Below are 17,320 nucleotides of genomic sequence, written 5' to 3'. Positions count from 1 at the left end.
TCTTTATTTGGCAAAGGTGTGGCCAACACTCTAAATCTGTTCAGCATCTGCTTGGCAGGCACAAATTAAGTTTTAGTCATTTATGCCATGATAGTCTTTAAAAACTGAATTTTATACTGATCTCAGCAAGCATATGAAACATATTTAGAATTATTGAATTTATATGTTATCTATGTTTACATTTTATGTGATCACAAAAGGGAGTTAATTTACTCCTGGGGTGAACAGTAAATGAAGCGGATGACCATTTAATAAGGTCTTAAACAGATTATATTGGGATAGAACTTTATGTCCTTTGTAACAATTCTTCCAAAGGATTTATGATTCAAAGTGATTTTTAGTTCGCTTTGCTTTGGGATAGTAAACTAAATTAGATGAGGCTTCTTTACTGAACTGTTTCTGATTTTTGCTTTAATGACGTTGCTTTTTTAATACTCAAAAACATTTGGTTCTTAGGGGTGATGTTATAAAATTGTGCAATGCAAGTCAGGCTGATGATATATTAGCGTGATCAAAGTGCTCAAATGATAGATCGCACAAAAAGGTGCCAATGGTGTAGTCTGCAGCTTGGCACTGTTTATAGAGCACAGTTTGCAAACTTGCAATGCCCTAACGATATTTAATTTCCTTAAGAAGACTCAAGAGGGATAGGTGGTCATTATGAAAGTATCCAACAGCAATCAGGACCACAAAAGTGCAGCCAACTTCTTTCTTCTGGATCACTGCTACAACCTCCCACCAAACAAGCCATCTGACTGTCACCAACAGTAAAAAAATGAATAATCTAGTTTAGGTCAGGATATATTCCCAGCCTCCTTGATTGCTAAGCGTACTGTAACTATACAGGTTCACTTATACCAGATGTGGGGAGCCTTTGGCCCTCCAGATGTTGCTGAACTACAACTCCCAACATCCTTGGCCTTGCCTGCTAGGGCTGATGCTAGGAGTTAGCGTTCAGCAACACCTGACATGTTCCATTAAGCAAATGTATCTTCCACCATTTTCCAAGATGAGTGTCACATCTTGCAAGAAAACCACATTTTTTTCTTTCATGGACATTGATACTTTAAGGGACACATACTGTCCAGAAAACATACGTCTAATATGAAATTGACAGTTTGTACTTCAGAATTATAATGAGACTACTCATCTATAACAACGTACACTTTTCATATCAAGAAGTTCAGGTGATGCTTTTTCATCTGCAAAGACCACACTGCTTCTCTTTGCTCTCTTCTTGCACTTTCTCAGCTTAACTTCAGGCAGGGGGCTTGCCAGGCGTACATTCTCATCTGACACTGACTTGGTAGCCTTGGGAGACAGGACTTCCAGTTCAAAGCTGCGGATAGAAATTGAGGCAAAGCACTTTTAATTATTATGCCCATATCACTGCTCCTATACTGAAAGATGATTCTACTCAGCATTGCAGGCCCATTATGCAAGACAGCTCGGGATTTCCTCAGGTGGGTATATGCATGAAGCTGATGGAGGAGAATAGAAGATGAGGGTCAGAGCAGGTTTATTGGGGAAAGTACCTTTATGTAGTCTTTTTTTTGTAGTGGCACAAATGCAGCTGAAAGGAAATGGATGGAACAAGAAGTGACAACAAAGCAATAAACAGCAGATGACCTCAGAAGATTCTCGCAGAGGTAAGGTGCTGGAAGTTGTGGCGAAGAGTTCAGGGCATGGCTAAAATAAGCCTGCTAGGGCAGGCTTCCCCAAACTCGGGCCCCCAGCTGTTTTGGGACTACAACTCCCATCATCCCTAGCTAACAGGACCAGTGGACAGGGATGATGGGAATTGTAGTCCCAAAACAGCTGGAGGGCCGAGTCTAGGGATACCTGTGCTAGGGTGAGAGAGGGGAGCTTGGGACCAGAAACAAAACACTTGAAATGTCTGCTCTAAATACTTCTGTGGTTAAGAAAAACAAACTGCATATAAATAAGTAACAATGGTACAGCAATTCTTTGTTATGATTTGCAATTTATTTATATACTGATTGTATGCCCAAATGGCTTCTAAGCAGTTTACAACTATAAAACCAATCCATGGTTAAAATGCATGCAAAATTAAAATATCCTTAGTTAAAATATCCAAGAAAACAATAAGAATAACAGTTAAAAGAAAATTTGAAATACAGTTAAAACAATAAAATCAATAGTTTTTTTATAATTCTAGGCTTTATTTCTTCACTGTCTATTGGTGATGTAGCAACTCCAGGATAGTTCATTAGCTGACTGTATTAATTAACAGAACATCTTTGGCATCATCATAATTAGAGGACCTTCTTTTGTTACTTTGGAGGACAATGGTGCCCAATTAGAAGTTACCAAATTATCTTAAAATACATGGACAGAATCCAGGAAGGCAACACTCATGTTTTAAAAACGGCGTGTTTTCAAGCTCTCATGTTTTCTCTGTGAATAAAGCACACATATTTTCATTTGCCCAATGCATATTTTTGTGGCTATGACTCCTGAAAACACTGTAAGTAGCAAGTTGTGCTGGAATGAGAATTAGTAAGTCTTCAAAGGTTCACCAATGATCTATGTAGTCAGATTGCCATTGCAAATTTCAAAAGTAGCTTTTAGTATTGAAATGGGTTTCCCTAAGAAATATAAAAGATTAAAAAACCTTTCTCAGCTGAGTCATCACATGCTGTATTTCCTCAGGATTCTTACTGTCTCAGCTAAGCCATTGCATGCTAGTTCAGAATTCAGTGGACGGAATCTTAACAGGGACCAGGCAGTCTGAACATATAAAAGCAACTCTGGTCTGGCTGCACTGGTTTCCACTGTGTTTCTGGGCCCAGTTCAAAGTACCGGTTTTGTTCTGTAATAATAATTTTGTTATTTGTACCCTGCCCATTTGACTGGGTTCCCCAAGCCACTCTGGGCGTCTTCCAGCATATGCAAAATCGTAATACAAAAACATAATATGCAGATTTGGAACCGCAGTGCCTTTCAGAGAATTGCTTCCATTCTCTCTTTACTCCTAAGCATTTGTTTGTTAATTTTGTCTCCTGCTACTTGATTTTTTATTGTTTGCTAGCTTGTTGTTTTAGATCATCATCATTATGCTGATGTACTTGGGGAATGGTTGGGAGCTAGTATATGATTACTATTATGCTCTAGTGTAATTTTTTTTAAATTCTCTGTAGTATTATTAAGTTGCTTTGATAACTTCGTTGTATAACGTGAAATTGTAATAGGAAGATGAAGGAGAAGGGAGGAAGAGGAGAAGGAGAAAACTCCTGCCATATCTGTATGGGATGGTCAGTATAAAACTCACCTTTCTGCAGTAGTCTTGCTTGGTGTACCACAGTCTGAATTCATAGAGGACAGGGAAATAATAGACATCTGACGATACGATCGCAGCATAGATGTTGGCCGACCAACTCGCCTATCATCAAAATCCGGCTGAATAGGAAATATAAGGTAGTTAATCTTCCCTGGTGGAAAGGGAGATCGGTATTTACCATGAGGTAGAACAGATAAAACTCAAATACCTCAGCAAGGCATTTAACCCTTGATTTTGTTTTCCTTTGATTTAATCCCATTTGTAAAGTTTGCAAATTAAGTGGAAAATAAACAGCGTGTTGTTGGAAGATAATAGCGGAAAGCATGTATTGAAGACATAAAGGTAGCTCAACTGGGAGCTCAGCAAGGTTCAGTGATGGCATACTAACCTAACACACCCTTTCCCTGCATCTTGTTTCTACTGTAACTGGTTTTGAGAGTTAATGTTTAGACTTCAGTTGTTCAAGGAGAAACTCTGTATACTGGCACTACACCCTGTTTTTGAAAAATGAACCAGACAGCATGCAAGGGTCTCTATTTTTCTTTTTAACCAACCTTGAAAATGTAAAGGAGGCGGCTACAGTAAACTTGCAAGTTGCTCTTGTTTCACTTAAGCAATCACAACCTTATACAAATGATGATGGAGATAAATTAATAAATGGAGAGCAGAAAAAACCCACCATTCCCTGCTCTCCAAATATTTATTTTTCCTCCCACCTGCACACCCAGTGGGGTTTCCTCGCTTACCAGGCTTTGGGAAGGCAGCACAAGGGCTCTGACAGCATCCTAGAGTCCTTGCTGCACTTTCCCAAAGCCCAGTAAGCATGACTGTGCCTTCCTTACTGGCCTCCATGAAGGAAGTGCAAGGGTTCTGGGAGCATCCCAGAGGCAGGCAAGGAAGATGCAGTCATTCTCACTGGGGCCTGGGAAGCTGCTGGGGCCCTTCCACGACCTTCCCAGACCCCAATAAGCAGCCTTAAAGGGAGGGGGCAGTTCCAGGGGTTCCTGACTTTGCATGCTTTTGCCTTTGTACTTAAATAATTCCTGCTGGCTGAGGACTTTCTTCATTCACCCACAGATCAGCCTGAGAAAGGCTGCCTACAGCAGCTCAGTATGTCCAGGAAAGATCAAGTCTCCGGGGTTAGTGCAATCCATGACTAACTGAGCTGTATTTTGAACTTAGACCACCCCCTTGATTTTCAGCTCACATTATCGAAGAAGCAGAAATTTCTTCAGTTACCTAGCATTAAGGCAGAGAAGCTATTCTCAACATGTACATGGTGTAAAAACCTGCCACCTTCCTGAGTTTAATACTTGAAAGTCAGGGCCTTTAAAAAAAAAAACAGATTTCAGAGATATTATGAAGCCTCTATGGAAATTGGTATGTAATCTCATACTTCAGGCTCCATTCTGACGCTGTCTCATTTCACTCAGAGAGCCACCTCCGGCAAGAAACTCAGGAAAGCCATTTAGAGCTCCCAAGTTTATTTTCAAATACATTTTACATTTTATATGCAGTGGGAATTGCTTCTCATCTGGTGAACCCCAGGTTCAGAGAGAAGACACAATCACACAGCTGCATTTCACAGGTAAAGAGAACATACCAGCCAGCCAAAGAGATGATAAAACCAGAAGGGGTCTGCTCTTTGAATTCATTGGCTTTTATATGTATTGGAATATATATTAAATATTGGCATCCCCCAAGCATATTAATTTATGTGGAACGTATTCAGAAGTGATGAAATACTTCATTTTGCAACATATACTTGAAGGAAATTACTTTTCATTTTTGCATTGATATGCATGTGAAATTTCAGCTCAAGTTGGAACCCAGAATAGGCTGGGAGATGTTCAAATCTAAAGGGAGTGAAGAAACCACACTAGTAGTTTGCTTTACATTTAAAACACTAGAGCCAGGCTGCTATCTTATCCATGTGCTTTATATCAGGTCATGCATGTCAGACTCTGGGAAGTTCCCCATCGTTTGCTAAAGCCCAGGTTAAATTAACTGATCTTGCAATGAGACACAAATCAGCAATCGGGATCTATTTATACCAAGCTCCCAGTGAGAACAGCTTAGGCGAAGTGCAAGTGTAGCCGAGAGAACCTGGATGCATTTTAGCTGACCTGAAAGTGACAAGGACTGTTCAACCAAGCTGACACTGGCTCTAGTCATTCATAATGCAAAAATATGCTTCAGTGCTACTATGTGGACAATAGTGAAAAAGCCTGAGCAATGTGTCAGGTTTGTGCACTCCCCTCTCCTCCCCATTTATGGTTGGGAGGAAGACTTTAGCAGATTGTAATTTTGCTATTACTGAATCCCATCTTACTCTGGCTTTCAAACAGGGGTCCAAAGTTTGTTTAAAGGCAACTATGGATTCTGAAGCTAGTTTATTAAGTTAATATAAGGGAAGTTAATAAACTTCCATTCATGCACACAAAGTAGACAAATAGCCATAATTTGCATTATTTGGGACTTAGGCCATGTAATTTCCCCCAAGGAATAAGCTTAAAAATTCACCACCTAGAAAGCCCTTTCTTCAGTAAAACCAAACCAGATCATTACAACCTGCAAGGGCAGTGTGTTCCAGGCAAGAGCAGAAATTCTCTTCCATATACAACAACCCTCTCATTCCTAATGCTATCAAACATTTCATCTAATTATTCGGCTATTTAGTTGGCTGTGCTCCAAGAGCTGTCAGAAACACATAGTGGCTAATTCTATTGCACAGCCTTTTTATACAACCATTTTAGCCTCAGCTAATGCATTTATGTTTTATTATAGAGCTTGCTTCAGAAGCAGATTCAGCAAACAGCTGGAATCTTCCAAGAACCAGGACCCCTGGATATTCAGTCTGGATCAAAGCTCTAAGCTATTAAGGAAAGGAAGCAGGGGCTCTAGTTCTTGGCTGGAAAACTTTCATAAGGTTTTTAATTCAGCTCCCTAACTACGTGGAATAGCTTTCACATAAACAGAAGGATCTTGGCTTTCCGCTAGGGGAAGCCTAGTGCCCCAGAAGTGGATCTGGCTGCTGGATGAAAGCTGTAGTGCCTTCAGATCACAGGCTGCACCTTACAGTCCAAGGGTCATTGATTCCTTCCCCATCCCCCTTCAAGCAGCTAAAATAAAAGTAAAAATAGAGAAGTAAAAGCAGGGGATCTTACCAGTTCTCTGACACCATATTGTTTCTCCACTTTGACCTTCAAGTGCCTGAAACACTCCTCCATACGCTCATGGAAAGGACGAAGGCTATCTGAAACCCTCCTCTCATGGATCTTAATTCCAGCTCCAAGAAATGGAATCTAGGAAGGAACAGCAGGAAGAAGTTTAGCCAGGTTATCTCCCTGATCTACAGAATGTGTAAAAAAAAAAAATCCTGCCGCAATATAGCCAAGAATTGTAATATATTTGCCGACTGACTTTTCTTTACCTCCTTGGAAACATTTAACAGCAGTTTCGCATCTTATTGTAAACTGAAGACAATTCTAAATAATAAGAGGTAGGTGGTGCAGCAGCACAACAACGGTGAGCACATTAACAAAGCTAAGGAGGATCCAGTATGGTTTCAAATTGGATGTTGTGTGTTGAGATTTTTGTATTGCAGGAGGTTGGACTAGATGACCCTTGGGGTCCTTTCCAACTCTGCAGTTCTATGAGTCTGTGTGTTTCCTGAGGAAGATCACAGACAAGTAGAGGTTTAGATAGAGGGAGGCTTTATTACATTTCATGTAGTTTTAATACACATAATGAGAGCAAGAACTCAAAAGCGTTTAGGCTCTGTCCAGATTAGTAACTGGAAAAATACACTGCAGCAGGCCACCATTTCACTTTATCCTGTGCTGCTGCCTTCTAGTGTACTGGGTTAGTTGAATCCAGCCCTATGCAAACAATGTTTAGACATCTAAATGAAGGAAAGACGCCATTCCTTATGCCTGAGATTAAAAATTTTCTTGTATACACTTACAGCACCCACAGAATAAACACTCTGGGTAACTATCACAGCAAAGAGCATTTTTCTTGTTGATTCACAAAGGAAGGAAGAAACTGACAATTATTGGTGCTTACCCGGGAACAGGCTGGCAGCAATAAACATTTAGCTCATGAAAAGGAAACTTTGCCATCATGCTGCATCCCTCATGTAGTTTTTTTGCAACGTTAAATAATTGACAAGAACATAAAAATGAAAGTCATATTTCCAGGCGATCTGATTGCTCTCGGTTTTCCCATGCCCTCATGCTGTAGCTGCTAATAACAAGGGAACCAATGAGGGCTATTTCTCCCCAAAGTCTGAGCAGAAGCTATGCTTTTTCTATGACATTGCCTAGCACCCCTCTCTAAAGTCCTGCAAGGTAAGTTTTAAATTCAATATTTCTCTTTTTCAAAATAACAAAGCATTTTGAGATAAAGGAGAAATATAAGATATTTAACTTTATGCATGGAGGGCCCTTTGATATATGCACATAACAACTGCTTGCATAGTCCTCTTCCTCTATAACCCCATAAAATCAGTGTGGAACCCACACATGCAAAATCATGCGTATATGGCTTTCCTCAGAGTCCCATGTGCACTGGAAGTTTCTGAATTACCGTATTTTTCGTCCCATAGGACGCTCCGTCCCATAGGACGCACCTAGTTTTTTGGGGGGGAATAAAGGAAAAATGTTCTTCCTTTATTTCCCCCCCAAAAAAACCAGGTCGGGGAACAGCGGGATGGCGGCGCTGCGCCTCCCCGCTGTCCCCCGAGCTTGTGGGGCTGGCCGATGTCTGCCCGAGGCGCGGGGCTCTCTGCTTCAGGGCACCCCGCGCTCCGTGCAGCAGGCTGCTATCCGCAGCCTAGGGAGCCCTGCGGGAACTCCCGCAGGGCTCCCCACGCTGCGGATGTCTTCCCGGCGCATGGGGCGATCTGCTTCAGGGCGCTCCGCGCGCCGGGGGGCAGGCTGCTATCCGCAGCCTAGGGAGCCCTGCGGGAACTCCCGCGGGCTCCCCAGGCTTGCTGATAGCTTCCTGAAGCCTGGAGAGTGAGAGGGTCAGTGCGCACTGACCCCTCTTGCTCTCCAGGCTTCAGCGAAAGCCTGTATTCGCCCCATAGGACGCACACAGATTTCCCCTTCATTTTTGGAGGGGAAAAAGTCCGTCCTATAGGGCGAAAAATACGGTAGTTGATCTTTTTTATGACACAAAACCTTCTTTTCTGTGTTTGCCATTAGCAGCTGGTCTCTTCCCTTTATCTTTTATTTCAAGAATATAGACAAAAGTGTAACATCAGCCGTATTAGAATCTACTTTGCCACCTTGCTGAATCAGAGCTATGCTATTGAAAAGTGAAGGATCACTTCAGAGGTCATTTTTAAAATCCTGCTAACTGACTCATAGGAGGTTTGGGATGATTTTAGCTTTTTACCTGCTCTTCTCTGCAATCTACTCAATTGTTTTTGACAAGGGTCAGTGCACCATTCCACATCCCATAAACAATTATTAGGCAACTCCTCAAAATAAAAATTAGTCTATTTTGTATGTAGGACACAAAATGAGACTCTGCTTCTACAAAAGGAAAAATACAAATGTAAAAAACAGACAATCATCAATCAGCCCAGGACATATTTCTGTTGGAAATCAGAATACAGTGGTACCTTGGTTTAAGAACAGCTTAGTTTTTGAACAACTTGGATTAAGAACACTGCAAACCTGGAAGTAGCTGTTTTGGTTTGTGAACTTTGCCTTGGAAGCAGAACATGTTTCACTTCCTGTTGAGTGTGTTCCATTTGTAAATTGAGTCCCCCGCTGCTATGAGAAAGCACGCCTTGGTTTAAGAATGGTTTGGTTTACTAACTATTGGAATTAGGATGCATGAAGGGGAGGTGCGGGGAAGTCAGAGAATGTGGTTATGAAAGTAAGAATTTGAAATTGTACATGTTTGTCTTTGTCTTTGTGTGTTTGTTATGTCTATATAAAATGTGAAAACTCAATAAAAATTTATTAAAAAAAAAGAATGGTTTGGTTTAAGAACAGATTAAGTTCGTAAACCAAGGTACCACTGTAATTTTTAATGGTTCCCACTGAATACTTGCTATGGAAATAGTACAACTATTTACTGTTGCTCGTTCCTCAGCTATAGTCCATTTTCCTACCCTTGCAGAGTCAGTATGGGATTTATATTTCCTTTCTTCTTGTAGGACGTTAACACTCCACTGAGTTTTCTCAAAAGTGTATAATACGTTAAACAGGCAGTAGAATCTTCCATCAGAACCTTAACAAGACTGGCTGCAACAAAGGTTTACAGAATTGCTGCCAAGGCAGGCCATCATACTAGGCAGCTACATGCACAGGCCATGGAAGCACAACCACACAACTGGACGTATTTTGGAAGTTTGAACTGCGCCTGACCGCTTGGCTAAACTGGCATATTGCTATTAAATGGAAAGAGCATTTTATTTGTTCCATTATTTGTATGTGGTTATAGCAAAAACTTCTGAAAGATCTCAAGCTTGGTGCACTTTGATCTCCTACCCACACCTATACCTAAGATTACAGCCTAGCACTTGATCTGTACACACATATTTTAAAACAATAGGATAGTTTCCTTTCCTGTATGTCATAAGGTAGGAGCAAGTTAATGGAACTTCATGGATCCTGAATCTAGATGTTTAACTCCTAAAATGCTTTGAAATTAGCCAGTAAAAGCTAATCAATCTTTGGATGAAAGTGGTCAGTTTTAACTATTTCCATTTCTCCTTGTTTTGTGAGATATTTCACAGCAATAACATATACTTCAGACCAAAGGGAAAGAAAGTTTAAGTTCTATTGAAATCAATGGAACAAGTTAGCAATGACAAATGTAATTTCCATTGATTTAAATGAGATGTAAACAAGAGTAAGATCCTTTGAATTGGGTCCACTGGTTTTTTCCACAATCGTATTACATTCGATCAGGGGTTAGCATATTTTGGGCAAAGAAAGTCCAGAATATGTCAACTCAACTTCATGATGAGGCTGCTCTTTCATCCCAACTAACACTTTTAAAGAATTTTGTATTATTATTAAAAGCCTTTATGAAAAGCTCCTTCTCAGTAATATTAGTTACTTACTGCAGAGCCAGTCACTTTTATTCCCTACTTTGTTACAAAAATATATTAAGAGAAAACATGTGCATATTATACAAGTAAAAATCACATTATGCTGCTCCACTAGAAACAAGATCAATAAATGAAGAGGCAGGGAGGAAAGAAGAAAAAGCTTCAGAGAATTGTGCCCAGCATTGTATTACCTGCCAAGCAATCAAATCTTTAAGTCTGTTTAGTTTCTCTTGATCCTCAGGGTGGTCCCTGATGTACTCATCAGTGAAGAAAGCCTGCAAGCAGAAAACAGATCATTCCGTCTTTCTTCCTCACATTAGAACAAGCAATGATATCTCCAAGGTTGTGTTGTTGATATAATAAATCAAAGCATTATTTTAATTTTAAAAGCAACTATTCCAAAACCTTACCTTCTCATATTTAGCAAACCCTCCCATGACAGCTGGATCAACAATTCCATTCAGAAGCATGGACAGAGGGTTAATTGGAAGGTTCTCATCACTTTGGTACTGATTAACCATGGCCAGAATCTTCTCATTGGTCATAGACATTGTTTCAATAGCATTTTCCAGCGGGCTAATGGTAGTCTGTGGGGAAATAAATAAAGAATATAATTTGTGTAATCTGAAATTGTACTACTTATCTATTAAATAGATGTGCTTCAAAAAATCTTGAGTGAATTCTGCATTCAAAATGCAGGGTCGACTCCAAAACATATTTTAAAATACATCAGATTTGCCAATATCAAGAAGGAGGGAGGGAACCCAACCCTTGTTAAGTACTAAGAATGAATTTCCTGGTAACATAGTGTGTTGTTGTTGTTGTTTAGATTTATATAATGCCCTTCATCACAAGATCTCAGAGTGGTTCACAGGATAAAAGTACAAGGTAAAAACACAAGGAAATAGTTAAAACAAAAACAACAAAGCAATAACTCTCCTCCCATAAATACATTTAAAAGGCTTTAGAATATTAATCAGCTATATAAAGCAAAAATGAAAAATGAAAATACAAAATAAAAATTAACATATAACACTTAAGAACAATTTAAAACCACTCCCCCCAAAAAAATAAACAACCCCCCGCCAAGTTAAAATCCCATCCCCATTAAAACCATATTTTTAGCACAAGGGGGCTGGCCATGCCCTCGTTCCACCCCCAAAGTGCCATCCCCAAAGGGACAACGCCCTTTGGTGTCTCCCCTTTGGCTTTCCATTGAAATAGTGCTGAGTGTATTTACAGTGGTGCCTCGCAAGACAAAAAGAATCCGTTCTGTGATTCTCTTCGTCTAGCGGTTTTTTGGTCTTGCAAAGCAAGCCCATTGACGGATTAAAGGATTAGCGCTATTAGCGCTTTTAGCGGCTTATCTGCTGATCGGATCAGCTGATAAGCGGCTTAGCGGCTTAGAAAAAGGGGGGGGACCAGCAGGAACTCGCAAGACATTGTTGTCTTGCGAAGCAAGCCCATAGGAAATTCGTTTTGCGAAGCACCTCCAAAACGGAAAACTCTTTCATCTAGTGAGTTTTCCGTCTTGCGAGGCATTCGTCTTGCGGGGCACCACTGTAATTTGTATTTTTGTGAGTTAAAGTGTGTATTAACCCTAATCAGAATTCAAATACACACCTGTGACATAGCGATCACTTCAAACCAACGCAGGATTCCAGGGAGCTTGTAAGCAGTAACAAAGGATGTTCTCTCAATCCACATAGACTGTTAAAAGACACACAGAGGGAATAGGGAGCAGTGAAATAATAATGTTAGGACGTTAAGGGTACTGGAACAAAAATGTAAATAATAGCAGGAAGCTGTTCCCCTCCTTGCCCCACATCAGCATTGTAACAGCAATAAAAATGCAAACATAGAAGAGGCGTCTTTCTAAATCCAATTTTAAACTAGGCCACTGTTATGCAAGCTGTAAACATAAAGGGAGAGTCAAGCACCGAAAAAGAAACGGAGGGTAATGGAGTAAATAACATACTGGATTCTGAACCAAGATTATCTGGAGCAAAAGATTCATTGTATGTCATGACCAGCAAATCATTTATTACTTTATCTGCCCTGGATATTACCAGTATACCCACCAGGAATAGTGGGAATATGTTCTCTTTGGCAGCAGCATTCTATGTAGTCAGGAGGAAATGCCTGTTTGTTTCCTTCTCAGGCCCAATCGTGATTAAATTTATCTCCCCAAATAGGAGGTGAGGCTAAGGCCCAAGGAACCAACCATTTTAGAAGACCAGATACACTTGGCTCTAATGGTGCTATTGAGGCACCCTACTCTTGTCCCATTTGTACGCTGATTCCAATTTTTCTGCTGGTAACACAGCCTGCAGTTCAGCTGGGGCCTTCGCCACACATCGCCTCTGCACAACTAATGTATGCAATCTTGATCATTCTGAAAACATAACTGGGGGAAAAAATACTTACAGCAAATTCATTTTCGGGGTCAACAGACCCTTTTCTGACTGGTCTTGAGTAGTGGAATCTTTGCACATGGTTACACTTGTAAAAGCTGAAAGAAAAGAAGTATTACAAAACTCTTCAATTGCATGTTTGCTTTACGTTCCATTGAATGTGCAAGTAAAATAATTAAATGTATTTTTTTTTTAGTTACAGCACAGTTCACTCACTGCAGGCAGCTCTGGTCCATATTGCAAAGGTAACATTTGAGTGAGGACTCAGAGGCTGGCAGTTTTGGGGTGCAGGGAGGAGAGAAGACAGAAAACTGGGGTGGGAAGGGGACTTGCATTAACTAACAGAGTGATTTGGCACAAAGGGGAAAGTGAATGATGACACTTGTTAAAAGTATTATACGAAAACCAAAAAAATGCCAACATTTTCTAAGGTCAAAAAACAAGTCTATCCAATGATTCTGAATGGCAATTTGCTGAAATCTCACTCTGCAGATGCTGCTGTTTCCTGTTGCCAATCTATCAATCCTCTCTCCACCACCTTTTTTTTATGGACAGACATAAAGCACTATGTTTTATGGTGAGCTGTAAATGACCTGGTGAAGCAGATGATATTTTCCTTGTTGATACATGTGATATTTCAAGCACTTTGCAGACATAACAAGATCACCTCTTGTGACAATTCCACTTACAGTGCGGAAATCTAGACACTCAAAAGCATGAAGCCATAAAACAATTCTGGTTTGCAAAGGGTAGGCAAGCCTTGAAGGAAAAAAATCTTACTGAAAGTGATGCCAGAGCACCAGAATCCATGTTATTTAATGATGCTCCGTGCCCTATATAATCACAATTAAATCCAACTGCTTTAAGGGTCAACAAGGAACAGTCATAGCTACATAAAAATGAACAAAATTGTTCTTGTATCTTTAGAATATTGCCTTACCAAAATTAACTTTTTATTTTCTGTTCTAAAAAAAATTTCATATGTAATAATGCTACTCACAATTGGTTTCTGAAAACCTCCCTCTAAGTGACAGCAAATGTATTAGCGTAGGGATATTCCTATTTTTCCCCCCAAAATAGTTACCCGTATTTTTCGCTCTATAACACGCACCCAACCATAACACGCACATAGTTTTTAGAGGAGGAAAATCCGTAGGCATGCCACCCGTAGGCATTTCATCCATAATACGCACAGACATTTCCCCTTACTTTCTAGGAGGAAAAAAGTGAGTGTTATGGTGCAAAAAATACGGTATATTATCTATTTTTAATATTGTCCAAATGTTTCTCTTTCTTTGTGTGTGTGTGTGTTGTGCCTATTATGATTTTAGAATACCATAGTGACTGTAAAATACATGCAAGTTAATGTAATAGGTGCTGTTTCCTACCATTGGACTTAAAGAACAATACATGCAGCTGTTTTCTATTTCTACTGGATATTTTACAACTATTCTTTGACTCCTTGTTGTGTACCCACGTTTCCATTCAACCCTGTCATCAGCAAAACAAAGAGCAGGGGAGAAATGTAGGCTATGATATCTTTTCTACTTTGATTTTCCACAAAGGTTTTCAGAATTAAACATGGATAACTATTAATAAGAAGTGTATGCTTCTTATTAATTTGTTGCCATTCAGTCAGTCAGCCACATAGAAGACAAAAGTAGGGAAGGCGGACACAGTTAAGCACACATGAACCAAACTGAGTAGATAATTGATGCCCTCCGGCCCAGTACTATCTACTTTGACTGTCTTCATGGCAAATATATCTCCAGGGCTCTTTCCTAATACCTAAGATTGGGTTGAACTAGAGAGTCTAAAATTTGAATCTGAGAACTCATGCTCCTTCACTGAGTGAGGACCTTGGGACTGTAAGCTGGCAAACTAGTCTGCCCAGAAGATGTTGGATTGCATGTATCATTTAACAACAACAACAACAACAACAACAACAACAACAACAACAACAATAATAATCCCTTTATTCCCAATGTGTTTCACTCTTTAATCATGATGGCTGGAAAACTCACCTTCTTAAGCATGTTTCTGAAGTCAGGATAGTGATATCTGTTTCAGATCCAGCTGTCTTAGTTTAATTATAAAAGTCTATCTCTAGAAAATAAGGCAATCCTATATATGTCTGCTCAGAAGTAAGCCCCACCAAGATCAAAGGTAAAAACAACCAACAAGTCATGTGGTGCCTTAAAGACTAACCACTTTATTACGATATAATCTTTTTGTGGACTGCGGTCCACTTCATCAGCTACATGAAGCGTTTCCTTGAGTTCCAGTGGAAAACTCACAGGCCAGTTTCCCAGAACGGCACTATCAGTGTATAAGAGGAAGGCTTGGGGGAACTCCAGGGCTCGCAAAAGTACAAATCTAAGGCAGGAGATTGGCTCAAAACTGCTCAAGGAGGACCAAGCAGGATCAGTGTGCATGGAATACAAACTGACTTGGGGGAGGGCGGAAATGGAAAATTGGGGGCAAAGGCATGGCTGGCTAGCATCCTGAACAAGAGTACTCTACTGTGCAACATTTCGTTGCAGGTCCTGAACGTATAACTCCAAACAGTATGAGATGCTGAATATATAATACTGAATTGCCTGAGTCTTTGGCTAGATATGACACAGTGATACAGTCATTGTTTATGAGCTAAGACAGGAAAAGGTAATGGAGCATCAAGAGGAGTGAAAGACATTTAACTGGCAGCAGGAAGTGCACAAAAGCAACATCCATGCAGTCCTAGCAGCAGAGGGGCTTGAAGAATGGGTAACCAGATGGACCATGTCTGTTCCAGACATCATCACCATCATTTATTATTTGTACCCCAACCATCTGGCTGGGTTTCTCCAGCCGCTCTGGGCGGCTTCCAACAGAGATTAAATATACATTAAAACACCAGTCCTTAAAAACTTCTCTAAACTACAGATGTCTTCTAAATGTCAGGTAGTTGTTTATCTCTTTGACATCTGATGGGAGGGCGTTCCACAGGGCAGGCACCACTACCGAGAAGGCCCTCTGCCTGGTTCCTTGTAACCTCACTTCTCGCAGTGAAGGAACTGGCAGAAGGCCCTCGGCGCTGGATCTTGGTGTCCGTGTAGAACAATGGGGATGGAGACGCTCCTTCAGGTATACTGGGCCGAGAATAGGAAGTCAAAGGGACAGACAGTAGAAGTTTCTGAGCCCAGAGTGTGCAAAAGAGGAGAAAGAAGACAAAGAGGCACCTGGGTAAGTCTAGAAAGTGACTCAAATGGGAGCAGAGAGCAATGATCACCATCAGAGCTATTTTCATAGCTATGGAGAAGGAAGATAATGGAAGGGAAAAGAAGGCATCATTGTCCAGATGTTGTTGCCCATGAGGCGCATGCTCATTTGGGTGACTGCTATGATCATAAACAGCAAACTGCGCCTTCTGCTCCCTCCATTCAAATTGTACACAACAGTTTGACCAGAACTCGGAGGCGTACTTAGGCTCCCTTGTACCCTTGGCATGGAGCTGTATCTGTGTCCCCTTGTGCCTTGTGCCCTTGGCAAGGAGATATATTGGCACCCCACCCCCCAAGTTCCTTGCACCTTTGGCTGGGAGCTGTATTGGCACCTCCGAAGCTACCCATGTTGACAAGTAGGGACAAAGAACATCTGAATAAGGGTAAACATTCAATATGACATGTCAAGTAAAAAAAGGAGAAAGAAGTATTAGTAGGGGGAAGTGTGGCTTGAAAGATAAGGAGTTGCAGCTCCCCCAAAGCAGCCAAGAAATTATCCCAGGGTGCTAGGAGAATGCATTAGGGTGGGCAGAGATGGGAAAGTGGGCAGGGATCCTACACCTTTAATAACTGTAGAAGAGGACATTTTAGCAGGTACATTTTGCCTTTTACATCTGGCCACTCTTGAGCACATTCACTGATGTTGGCTTTATTGTTAGCTAATTTCCCTCCCAAGTTAGCACCGTGATATACTTGCCATCCTCCCATTACAGCACAAATGATCAAAAGAAACAAAAGCTCAAAAGGTTCCATCTCATAGATTATGGCTATTGCATTACATTTGAATTATCATTCTCTTCAATCAGCTGCTTTTGGCAGCATTAGCTAGATTGGTGGTTCAGTGTCAGGTTTCCCGCTTAATGACTAGGGTGGGGGTGGGGAAATAAACTTAGCAGTGGCAACATGACAGATGGAAGGACAGATACAAAGACTTATGCAGTGCATCATTTCAAGGTGTCCCTTATTAGGATAGCAATTTGTGTGTCTCATGGTAGCAAAGTCTTTAAATTAGCTAACAGATACAACTGGGAAGTGCCTTATGCTGCCAATTTTAAAAGTTACTTATATAAGGAGGATCTCTTTGGAGTTAACATTTGATGAACTAAACATGTTATTTATTGACTGGTATTTAAGTCTGTATGTGAAGCAAAAAATAAAATAAAATTGGTTCTCTATATGTTGTTGGGCTCCATGGCTGTGACAGGGTAAGGTTCAGACATTTGACCCAAGGGGGGGAAACCTGGTCCAGTAGTCCATATTGTAAGCA

At 40.6% G+C, this 17,320-nt stretch overlaps 1 protein-coding gene and 1 long non-coding RNA gene across 14 annotated transcripts in view; one reads left to right on the top strand and one right to left on the bottom strand.

The window, feature by feature from the left end:
- Positions 1 to 6,711, top strand: part of LOC310696935 — a 42,401-nt gene extending 35,690 nt beyond the window's left edge. For 2 of the 9 annotated variants that reach the window (XR_014520794.1, XR_014520798.1), the window contains exons 4-7: positions 1,560 to 1,649; positions 3,213 to 3,275; positions 4,819 to 4,889; positions 6,512 to 6,711. This is a non-coding gene — a long non-coding RNA (uncharacterized lncRNA). Of the gene's footprint in view, positions 1 to 1,559; positions 1,664 to 3,212; positions 3,276 to 4,378; positions 4,441 to 4,818; positions 4,890 to 6,088; positions 6,462 to 6,511 lie in introns of those variants that run through there. The other 7 variants (XR_014520795.1, XR_014520797.1, XR_014520800.1 and 4 more) reach the window with 7 other exon arrangements.
- Positions 1 to 17,320, bottom strand: part of DOCK2 (dedicator of cytokinesis 2) — a 266,689-nt gene that overhangs the window by 5,944 nt on the left and 243,425 nt on the right. For all 5 annotated transcript variants that reach the window (XM_083481684.1, XM_083481685.1, XM_083481687.1 and 2 more), the window contains 7 exons: positions 12,804 to 12,888; positions 12,000 to 12,086; positions 10,787 to 10,963; positions 10,568 to 10,651; positions 6,469 to 6,606; positions 3,293 to 3,420; positions 1,165 to 1,339 (listed from right to left, as the gene is read on the bottom strand). In XM_083481684.1, coding sequence (XP_083337810.1) covers positions 1,165 to 1,339; positions 3,293 to 3,420; positions 6,469 to 6,606; positions 10,568 to 10,651; positions 10,787 to 10,963; positions 12,000 to 12,086; positions 12,804 to 12,888 — 874 coding nt within the window. The remainder of the gene's footprint in view (positions 1 to 1,164; positions 1,340 to 3,292; positions 3,421 to 6,468; positions 6,607 to 10,567; positions 10,652 to 10,786; positions 10,964 to 11,999; positions 12,087 to 12,803; positions 12,889 to 17,320) is intronic.

The sequence above is a fragment of the Podarcis liolepis genome, assembly GCF_965112155.1.
Source record: "Podarcis liolepis genome assembly, chromosome: 2".
Classification (NCBI taxonomy): Eukaryota; Metazoa; Chordata; class Lepidosauria; order Squamata; family Lacertidae; genus Podarcis; species Podarcis liolepis.
Note: the sequence above shows the minus strand (reverse complement) of the source record. Positions and strands in the feature narration are given on the sequence as shown.